The sequence below is a fragment of the Chelon labrosus genome (genome assembly GCF_963514085.1).
Source record: "Chelon labrosus genome assembly, chromosome: 4".
Classification (NCBI taxonomy): Eukaryota; Metazoa; Chordata; class Actinopteri; order Mugiliformes; family Mugilidae; genus Chelon; species Chelon labrosus.
Genome location: NC_140340.1, coordinates 27,991,372 through 28,002,252, shown reverse-complemented (window position 1 = coordinate 28,002,252; position 10,881 = coordinate 27,991,372). Strand labels below are relative to the sequence as shown.

At 40.7% G+C, this 10,881-nt stretch overlaps 2 protein-coding genes across 2 annotated transcripts; both read right to left on the bottom strand.

Moving 5' to 3' along the window:
* Positions 1-115: 115 nt before the first annotated feature.
* LOC311487482 (golgin subfamily A member 7-like) lies at positions 116-4,603 on the bottom strand. The gene is made up of 6 exons (XM_084543774.1): positions 3,258-4,603; positions 2,678-2,800; positions 2,438-2,590; positions 2,242-2,343; positions 2,080-2,139; positions 116-1,663 (listed from the first exon to the last, which is right to left on the bottom strand). Exons 1-5 carry the CDS (start codon positions 3,264-3,266, stop codon positions 2,092-2,094), a joined length of 435 nt encoding a protein of 144 aa, XP_084399900.1. The 5' UTR covers positions 3,267-4,603; the 3' UTR covers positions 116-1,663; positions 2,080-2,091.
* A 1,009-nt stretch (positions 4,604-5,612) lies between these two features.
* Positions 5,613-8,193, bottom strand: rplp0 (ribosomal protein, large, P0). Its single transcript, XM_084543196.1, has 8 exons — positions 8,157-8,193; positions 7,739-7,846; positions 7,461-7,636; positions 7,125-7,212; positions 6,539-6,685; positions 6,249-6,434; positions 6,023-6,163; positions 5,613-5,831 (listed from the first exon to the last, which is right to left on the bottom strand). Exons 2-8 carry the CDS (start codon positions 7,790-7,792, stop codon positions 5,679-5,681), a joined length of 945 nt encoding a protein of 314 aa, XP_084399322.1. The 5' UTR covers positions 7,793-7,846; positions 8,157-8,193; the 3' UTR covers positions 5,613-5,678.
* Between the last annotated feature and the right edge of the window lie 2,688 nt (positions 8,194-10,881).

Here is a 10,881-nt window from a genome sequence, read left to right as displayed (position 1 = left end):
CCTGCAATTGGAGGAGATATTATTATTATTGATAAACCCCTAGTTTACAAGACCAGTGCTCTAACTACTAAAATATAGAGCCAGGTAGAAATGACAATACTGGGTTTATAACAGATTTCAGGAAACGACCATTTATTTACATAAGCCATAACAACAACCACAAGAAGACCAGCTGTATCAAACCCCATTTAAAACAATCATCTGAGGAGCATTTACAATTCCTGTGACGTTAAGAGATGCTGAAAGAGAAGGTGGCATTTTCGGCATAGAAAGTGAACCTTTAGAGAAACGTGTTACGGGACTCTTTTTAGCCATGGGCATATTAATGACAAACATTTCCAGTTCACGACATCTTGTTAATACTGTGGAGAACTAGTCATGGGCCCAAAGAATGACCGAGTTGAAAACCTGCCTTATACTCTTATAAAGCCCAACCCGTATTATGTCAGTTCTTGGCAACTATGCATTTTTAGACATCATTTACAAAACAATATACACCTCAAATCACTTGTGATTAACATGGTGAATAAGTGGTATTTAAAACAATGGCACTATTAACGAAGACTGGTCTTGATCAAGTAGGTTGCGTATATAAAAAACAAACATGAAAACACATTTACATGAAGAGTGTGAAGGTACACAAAATTCATGGTTTGGTATGAACCTTGGTGTTGGAGTCATAGTTCGGTACATGTGTGGTACGGCAGAGGAAACATCATCAACAACAACAAAGGATATGTTTTAACTGCATTTACGTAATATTCGATGTTGCTAATCAGCCATCATTCTCGCTGGTTAAGGCACTCAAATGCTGCATTCTGGCAATAAGAAAAGAGTCTGAGCTGTTCACTCTGAGGTATAAAATACATATATGTATAAAAAATGTCCATTAATGCAACATATTTCAGACTAAATTAACCATTAAAGCTAGCTGTGCCGCTTTAAAAACATCAGAAAATAATGTTGCTGTTCTTCGTCAACAATGAGGACACTGCCGCTTAGTTTAAAAAATAAAATGACTGGAACCGTCACTGGACAAAGACATTTTGACTTCTTACAATAGAGAAGGCACTGGTTTATTAATGATGGCTCCATTCAACCTAAGGGAATGCTTTGTGATTGACTGTCATGACTTACCTGGCCACTTCACACAACTAAACCATCAATATTATACCCGCACTTGACCTACTGTAACAAAATGCAGAGGAAGGCTGATTAAAACTCAAACTCATTGTGAAGTGTGAGTTCACACACACTTAATTTTATCAAAGCAGTTGAAATTGACCGAGTGTCTGTCCATCTTTCAAGACAAACCTTGCTAGCACACGGTAGGTGACGGACAATTATTGGTGCTATGCCAAAACGTTCAGGTGGATAATAATCAACATAACATAATCAACAAATAGGCTTGACATCATGTACTGAAACCAGGAAATTTCATACCGAACCGAATGTCGTGTACCGAACAATTTGAGACGAATACATGTACGATTACACCCCTAATTTACATACACATAAGGATAGGCAATCAGCAGAGTACTTATAAATAACAGAAAAAAAATGGGTCAGATTAAAATTATATACATCATTTAGGTGAAGAAGAAGAAGAAGTCTGAATATGTGTTGTCAGACAGATGAAGTATATCTGGTCAAAGTCCTCAACCTACAAAGCAAGGTAAGAGAGAGAGAGCAAAATTCTGTTAGAATAACAAATAAAGACAATTTTTGCCAGTTTGCCATGCTCATATGTCCAAGAAAAGTTTCCAGTTCTGTGATGTAACAATGGCACTGATCAAGACACACAAATTAATTTCGAAAAATTGATCCTACTCCTTGTCTTTTTCAGGTTGACTTATAATTACAGGACTGAAATCTATTCTGACCTGCAAGTTACTCTTCAAGCTTTTCCGGCCAGGTGTTTTACAGTGGTGAAATTATGACATTAAAGGGGTGAAAAAAAAAAAACACCCTAAAAATTGTGATTTCCTTAATTACAAGAATGATCATCATATTTCAACTCCAAACATTGTCTGAGCAAAGCCGACTCTTTATTAAAAGTGCATCTGAACGACAACTTACCTCAAGATTCTTTTATCTTCCAGAGCCAGTACTTCTGTCTTCGAAAATGGTGATTTCAACCTGGAAGACAGCAAGCTGAGGAAAATACGGAACGCGTAAAGGACATCTTACGTCATTAACAACTGTCTGCTTTTATTCAGACATGAGCCAGGTCAAGGATACAACTCTGAGGCCTCTCTCTATGGGGTCAGTCAGCAGCAAGCCCCTGGGAGCATATATCTTCTCATTCTGGTCCTTAATGTATCTGGCAATCTTCTTTAACACCTGTACACCGAAAGACGGAGAGCAGATATGGTGTGTAGACATGTCCACCCAACAACTGAATGTGAAGCACAATATATCACTGAAGCGGTTTTACCTTTTCATAATGTGTCTCCATACAGAGGAAGATGGTGTAGGCAGTTAGACAAGCCAGGCAGCCCTCCAAATAGGACTTCCCTCCGAGTTTCTCTGCCTCTGCATACAGGTTATTTAGAGTCTGGATGGTCTCCTCAAACTGCTGCTTGTCGAGCTGAAACCAAACCAACATTTTATGTCCATAATCTGTGAGCACTGGGAAAACTATTACAACATCCATGTAACCAATAGACACACATACCCTTGACTCGAGTTCTGAGGGGAACTTGGTCTGGAACTTGCATATGGTTCCTGAGCTGTAGTCTCTCTGGATAAACACCTTGGAGGAAACAGCTGGCTGCTGGAGGTCCTGTAAGCTGTGGGTCTAGACAAAATAGTCAAACTTTATGCGACTGCCTTTCGTGTCTTGCTGAACGGTCGGAAGAGCACCTACTGTAAAGCTAGCTAACGCTTAAACTTTGAGGGAAATGAGTACACTCATGCTAAATGTATCTAACGTTGGCCCAAAACAAACAAAAAGTACGTACATGAACTAATATACCAAGCTGACAGTTACAACATCACTTAGTGTGCTTATAATATTCTAGCTTGATGACAATTACCCTTTACGTAGCGTTGACACTGTTAATAATATCTGACGCTACGATATCGGCTAACGTTAGCTAATAATGCGTTAGCTTACGTTTGGTGAATCATCAACGCCGCTGGAAAGTGTGGCAGTTATCGTCGCGTTCAACAACAACAACAACAATTCATGCTAAATATTTAGACCCAAATCGTTACCTCCGTCTTTTACAAATCAAACAAAACCTAAAACATACCTCAGCCATTGCGGATGTTTCTCCCGTAGCTGCTGCGCATCAAGCTAGCTGACAACGACTTCCGGCCTGTTGTTTTCAGAATAAAAGTGCGTTTTGTTGTAGAATCAAAATCAAAAGTTTTTGTCAAAAGATTTCTGTAGACTTTCGCATCGTTAAAATATCGTTAGGCTTTTAAAAATTGTATGGGCTACAATATGTATTACATGCACTCCAAAAAAAAAAAAAGTACTCACTTGCTATCATGCAACAATACAACTGAAATTATGGAGTCACCAGTCTTTGAGGATGTTCATTCAGTTGTTTAATTTTGTATAAAAAAAGCAGATCACAGACATGACACAAAACTAAAGTCATTTCAAATGGGAACTTTCTGGCTTTAAGAAACACTAAAAGAAATCAAGAAAAAAAATTGTGCTAGTCAGTAACAGTTACTTTTTTAGACCAAGCAGAGGGAACAAATTATGGAATCATGAAAAACAAACAAACAAAAGAACACTTCAACACACCACTAGTACTTTGTTGCACCACCTCTGGCTTTTATAACAAGCTTTGCAGTCTCTGAGGCATGGACTTAATGAGTGACAAACAGTACTCTTCATCAATCTGGCTCCAACTTTCTCAGCTTTGCAGGTTGGAGCCTTGTCATGGACCATTTTCTTCAACTTCCACCACAGATTTTCAATTGGATTGAGATCCGGACTATTTGCAGGCCATGACATTGACCTTATGTGTCTTTCTTCAAGGAATGTTTTCACAGTTTTTGCTCTATGGCAAGATGCATTATCATCTTGAAAAATGATTTCATCATCCCCAAACATCCATTCAATTGATGGGATAAGAAAAGTGTCCAAAATGTCAACATAAACTTGTGCATTTATTGAAGATGACTGTGGAAATTTGCATGTTTTCTTCAGGCAGTCGTCTTCATAAATCGCATTGGAACGGCACCAAACAAAAGTTTCAGCATCATCGCCTTGCCCAATGCATCACTGAATATGACTTTCATCCAGTCATCCACAGTCCACGATTGCTTTTCCTTAGCCCATTGTAACCTGTTTTTTTTCTGTTTAGGTGTTAATGATGGCTTTCGTTTAGCTTTTCTGTATGTAAATCCCATTTCCTTTAGGCAATTTCTTACAGTTCGGTCACAGACGTTGACTCCAGTTTCCTCCCATTTGTTCATTTGTTTTGCTGTGCATTTTCTGTTTTCAAGACATATTGCCTTAAGTTTTCTGTCTTGACGCTTCGATGTCTTCCTTGGTCTACCAGTATGCTTGCCTTTAACAACCTTCCCATGTTGTTTGTACTTGGTCCAGATTTTAGACACTGCTGACTGTGAACAACCAACATCTTTTGCAATATTGCGTGATGATTTACCCTCTTTAAGGAGTTTGATAATCCTCTCCTTTGTTTCAATTGACATCTCTCGTGTTGGAGTCATGATTCATGTCAATCCACTTGGTGAAACAGCTCTCCAAGGTGTGATCACTCCTTTTTAACTGCAGACGAACAAGCAGATCTAATCTGATGCAGGTGTTAGTTTTGGGAAAGAAAATTTACAGGGTGATTCCATAATTTTTTCCTCAGAATTGAGTGATTCCATAATTTTTTCCCTCTGCTTGGTCTAAAAAAAAAAAGTAACTGTTACCAACTACCATTTTTTTTCTTGATTTCTTTTAGTGTTTCTTAAAGCCAGAAAGTTGCAATTTGAAATGACTTTGATTCCATAATAATGGGGTTGTACGTACTCAAATTCTCATTTTGAAAATTGACACGCTCAAACAGTAAGTATTACGTTGTTTTTTTTAATGACCAATTTCCTGAACTAAATGTTGACGTGATTGCATGATACCAGGTAGAAATAATTTGGAGTAAGGAACAAGTCACTTTAACAGGATCAACAGAAAGATCATCCTCTGAAAGGACTTGTTATGGTCAATTATATAAGTATAAATAATTTCTCAGAGAGAAGGCGTTAAGATTTAAGTTTAAAGAATACAATTGGAAGTGTTAAAATGAAAAGCTTCAAAAACCTTAAAATTTCTAGGTTCACACAGATTCTATGTGGTGCATGGTGTAGTTTATAACTTTTGGATTTTGTATGAAGTTAGAAAGAGACCCCCCCAAAAAATTGCTTAATGTACATCAAATTTTAATTTTCTGTATTTTAATTAAAATATAGTTTGTATTTAAAGACAGACACAATTGTACACAAAGTGCATTAATGTAATGCAATTAAACAAGTCTTGCAATCAACTTATAGTTTTAAGCAAGGCATCTCATCATTAACCAAGTTTGGTTTTACTTCCATAATATGAAGTTGCCAGAATTGAAAAAAGTAATGAAACAAGTGAGTGTTTTTATGACATTTATTCAATCATGGTCTTATTTGACTGAAATCTGGTTCTGTTCGCTGTGTTTTTAGTCGAACAGACCAAAGCCCATGTCGTCATCTGATTCCTCAGACTCCTCCTTAACCTCTTCCTTCTTAGCAGCTGGAGCAGCAGTCTCAGCCACTGCAGCAGGTGCTGCGACAGCAGCAAAAGCAGATGGGTCAGCCAGGAAGGCCTTGACCTGTGAGGAACAAAGGGTGCAACATTAGTTTTCCATGCACAAAGGGAAAGTTCAGACTGGAATAATGTAAAAGTGAACATCAGTTTAGGGCCATTTGCAGGGTGATGACAATAGAGCACTATACAAGGCTACACTAAAACCTTCCCTGCAGATTAACTGATATCCCAATTGAATAATCATAGGCATCATACCTTGTCTGCCAGAGGGAAGGAGTAGTCGGTCTCCACAGCAACAGCCAGGACTCTTTTGTAGCCATTGATGAGTGAGTGGGGGACAGAGGCCAAAGTGGGGTATCCAATCTCCAGACACACGCTAGCGATGTTCCTCACACCCTGGAGAATTACAAATTATACACCGTGAACTCACAATTTATAAACATTCAGTCCAAGAACACAAAAATTGAACACTGCATCTCACCTCCAAGAACTTGACATGCAGAGAAGCCTCTGTGATGTCGAGCACCTCAGGACTGTAAACACTGCCATTGTCATACACCTGCTGGATGATGAGTCCGTAGGAGAAGGGCGAGATGTTCAACATGTTGAGCAGCGTGGCCTCGCTGGCACCAACCTTGTCGCCAGTCTTGATCAGACCGACATCACTCTGAGGGAGAGAAATGTTTAGTCACTAAATGCATTCCATTTGGTTCAAAGTTTATACTTCATGAGTGTACATGCAACTGCAACTTGAAGCCAAAAAAAACTCACCAAGATTTCAATGGTTCCCCTGGAAATTTTGGTGGTGATACCCAGAGCCTGGAAGAAAGAGGTCTTCTCGGGACCCAGACCAGTATTCTGGGCTGGCACCATCACATCACAGGGAGCAATGGCTCCAGCACGTGCAGCTGCAGGTACCTGGAGTAAAATTTAGGCACATCACTTAACCTTAGAGGGCATATCCAAAACAGTTTATAGTAGATGCACGTATGCAATCAAATCAATTAGCTAATGTCTGAAACCATACGTCCCTGGCAGTCAAGAGAGGATGACAAACAGGTATAGCGAGGAAACAGGTTAGTGTTTGCAGGGGGAACGACAATACAGTACTACACAAGCTGCATTGTAACTTATCCTGCATGTTGACATGGTCCAATTAGGGTTTAGGTCATTTATTATACATTATAACCGCACCACCCCAACTCTAAAAGCCACCCTTATCTTTTAAATTGTGTGTAATATCAGTGCTTGAATTATCCGTTTGTGATAGAGTGCAGCCACAGCCTTGCAATAAATCCTAACCCAACAATTTAGTTTTTACAGTTTACTCCTGTAGTCATGTCTTGTGGGCTCTTACCTTGTTATCTAGCAGCATGTCCCTAACCTCAGCCAGGTCCTCCTTGGTGAAGACAAAGCCCACATTACCTTTAATGTGGGGCAAAAGCCTGTCAAAACACATAACCAGCTTTTATTTATGCGAGTATTATTAATGTTTAAGCATTATAGTTTGCCAAGTGTCTGAGACCTTGCGTCCCTGGTTGTCGGTGGATGTAGACAAACAGGGATAGCTGGAGACATGTTAATTTTAGCAGGGGGAACGACAATACAGCACCACACGAGCTGCACTGTAACTATCCTGCTACATAAAACCTAATGGACTATGAGCACAGAAGTCAAGTGAAGGTGAACTCACTTCTCCAGGGCAGGATTGTTCTCCAGGTGACCACGGATGGCCTTGCGCATCATGGTGTTTTTACCCATCAGCACCACAGCCTTTCCACGCAGAGACATACGGATGGTCTGCATCTGCTTTGAGCCCACATTGTCTGCACCCACAATGAAGCATTTTGGATAGTCATCCAGAAGTTGCTGCGAAAATACAGTCGTGTGTTAAACAAATTTTCAGAGAGGTTAAAAAAAAATAAAATGGAAATAAAGATTAAACACTTGTGCATGCCAAATTCTACTTACGATGATTTTCAAGAAGTAGTTGGACTTCCACGTGGCCCTGTCTTCCCTGGGCATCTTTGCAGTGCTTCCAAGGATCGCTTAAGCGCCGGTTTAAAGACAAGGTTGTATCTACAAAGAAAGAATAAAAAGTTATTGGTAAATGTGCTTTACAAAAAGGCTAAACGATAAAACCGGAAATATATTAGGAGTCCCGACATGTGGTCGACAGCTAGTGCTAACCGGCTAACAGCAAGCTAGCAATATTTTAACAGGCCAGGCCTGGGGGAAAAAATCGCATCTAAGACAATTCATGGCACACGGGCTATATGTCTTTAAGCGCTATATATGTTTATTACACGAGTCTAATAAATATATTCGCTATGAACACGACAAACATCAATTTATTAGTTTAAGAAAAGACCAAGAATAAAAGCCTTACCTCGCGATAGGGTCGCGTGAAAGAAAGAGAAAGAGGGAGGACGAGAGAAGAGTATATAAGCAGAGAGTGACCAATCACAGCGGAGCTATGGGCGTCACGTTCACATCTATTGGACCATTTCCGTCTCAATCACTTCTACCATAGACGCCTCATTGAGCGCTGGACCGTACGTCAGCGTCGCCGCCATATTGGAGGAGGCAGCTCTGTCCCGCGAACCAATACAAGTCAATGGAATGAACTTTATTAAGCAAGCGTCTTCTGCAAAGTACTATAAGCATTTACACATTCACACACGAACGTATATATTCAGGAAACCGATAGGAACCAAAAACAACGTCTGATTACGTTAATGTTACAGACGTTGTTTTTGGTTCCTATCGGTTCCCTGAATATATACGTTCTATTGGTTCGCGGGACGGAGCTGCCTCCTCCAATATGGCGGCGACGTTGACGTATTGCAACAACGGGCCAACCCGCTCAAGGAGGCGTCTTCTACCAAAATGTCACATGGTCACAGCCAATCTTCCGTGGAAATTGCAAATTTGTCATTGTAATCGACTGTTATCAACTGTGTGACTTGCGGCACAGTTCAGACGGAGTCTAAAATATTTTTCTTTTCGCCACTGATCACTGTACATGTTTTTCCCATTTACTGTTTTTCGGTTTTTCCTGAAATGATGTCCCACGATGGTCCACCGGAAGGGGCGGGGCTTACATTACCTTATCTTATCTTCAGTGTTGACTTCAAGTAACAAACCTACGTGGTCATTATCTGCCCTCTCGAGTGAGAAAGCAGGCGGAATATGGTGTTATATCATAATGTCTTTAAAAGAATAAAATATGGCTTAAATATTGTATAGTTTTGGGTTGCTTCTTACCTCGTTAATATCTCGTTCCACACTCCAGTCCAGTGGGTGGCGGTAATGCAACTGGTTTGTCACTAAAACTGAAGTAGAAGAAGTAGTAAACAAACGTGGTGGCAAGGGTGATCTTTCTGGTGAAATATGTGCAGTTATTAGCCAATTTGCTAACGTATCTGTTGGCAACAGCAGTACAATGGCACAGTTGCCCCTGCAGCTTCCGTCTGAGGTCTGGAACCACGTTTTTGGGTACCTGTCAGCGGCGGACAAGTTCAGCGTCCGAGCATCCTGCAAGTATTTCAAGAAACTTGTGGACCACGTGTCTCTGTGGAAAAACTGGACAGTGGTTTTGGCTTTTAACCATGGCTCTTATAACAGCCAGTTCTGGTCCACCCTTCGTCGCAGAAAAGTCACCAGTGTGGTGGTGAGGAGCGCCAAAGCCAAGCACTGGAAGGAGCTCGCCCTGTCTCTTCCTGCTCTCACCTCATTGGTGATGTACCACAGCTCTCAGAAGAGCCTCGACTCTCTGAAGGACTTTCCACATTTGAAACGCCTGGCAATAAGAAGGAGTTGCTCCCCTCTTTTGTTGGATGCTTCTACAGTGCCACAGCCGCAGCAGCTGACTCACCTTAGCATGTGTGATGTAGCATTTGCCAATACATCAATAGATGGCTTCATTTCTGCCATCTCCCACTTTCCAAATCTTAAATCTCTGGTCTGCCATAACGTGGGAATCTTTGGAGAAACCATTTGGATGATACATTCCATACTCACCTGCCTCCCTCGACTAAGTCACCTTTCCTTGTCTGTTTTGCAAACATCATGTGGCCTTTACGGCGTTCCCACAACTAACCCGTGTCCCTCAGGACGAGCTGGTGCCTCTGCCTTGTCCAGTTTGGAACTGATCGACTGCATGGATCACTGTTTTCCAGAGGATGCTATGAGAATTATGCCTGGACTGAACAGTCTGGCTGTTTCCTTCAAGCATTCACATCATGAGATGTCAGAAAGATGGTACTCACCTGTGTGTCATCTAAAAACATGGCTGGGTGACCTCCCTTGCCTTTCAACCCTGGTCATTGTCAAGGGCCCACCTCTTGACCTGTATGTCACCTCCATTCCAGCCACCGTCACCAGCCTCACCCTGCGCGTTGCCAGATTATCCTCAGAGGACATGGTGGCCATAGCAGGGCAGGTACCAAATCTCTCCCACCTCCACGTAGATCCCTGGCCCTCACATTTGGGAGCTCACACTGCTCAAATCCCAAAACTGTTTCCAAAGCTCAAGAGCCTCAAACTTCGCCACGAACACGTACCAGAGAAAGATTTCTTACACCTACACCAGCTGCAAGAGCTGGAGTACTTGGAGATTTTGGATAACCTGCCACATCTCCCTGAACTTATAGAAAAGCTTCAAGCTCTCAGAAAGCACAGACTACAGGTCACAACCGCTGCTCGCCGGAGACATGAGACGTGTCCTTGTTCCTGTCTAGTTTGATGATTGTTTTTTGACCAGTGAAAAGTCATTCAGGATCAAATTAACATTTTAATTTTCAAAATAATTTGCATGGATGTTTGCTCGGATACAAATCCTTGCTTTATGAAGTAGTAATTTTTAATCTGAAACTAATCTGGGAAACAAAAAAAAAAACATGTTTCTGCTACTCAAATAGGTGTCCATTTTTTCCTACATTTCTTTAATCTTTGCTTTTTTTTTTTCTTCAATTACTTGACCGACAGGGCATAAGTTTGTAAGGGGCCAAAAAATGTAGGAAACTTTATTTATAAATAAGGTGTGTGTAATTATTCAGATTTTATATAGTGTTGTAAATCAGCTTATAATGTGAAACTTTATGCCAGTTTTA

What these genes read in the sequence shown, in the direction of transcription:
- LOC311487482 (XM_084543774.1), bottom strand. An exon ending in CCTCAGAACTCGAGTCAAGG is followed by an intron (nt 2,591 to 2,677) that starts GTATGTGTGTCT and finishes GTTTGGTTTCAG; the next exon opens with CTCGACAAGCAGCAGTTTGA. An exon ending in TAGAGAGAGGCCTCAGAGTT is followed by an intron (nt 2,140 to 2,241) that starts GTATCCTTGACC and finishes GCTGTCTTCCAG; the next exon opens with GTTGAAATCACCATTTTCGA.
- rplp0 (XM_084543196.1), bottom strand. Translation starts at nt 7,792, where the DNA reads ATGCCCAGGGAAGACAGGGCCACGTGGAAGTCCAACTACTTCTTGAAA. An exon ending in ACTACTTCTTGAAAATCATC is followed by an intron (nt 7,637 to 7,738) that starts GTAAGTAGAATT and finishes GTATTTTCGCAG; the next exon opens with CAACTTCTGGATGACTATCC. An exon ending in ACATGCTGCTAGATAACAAG is followed by an intron (nt 6,686 to 7,124) that starts GTAAGAGCCCAC and finishes ATTTTACTCCAG; the next exon opens with GTACCTGCAGCTGCACGTGC.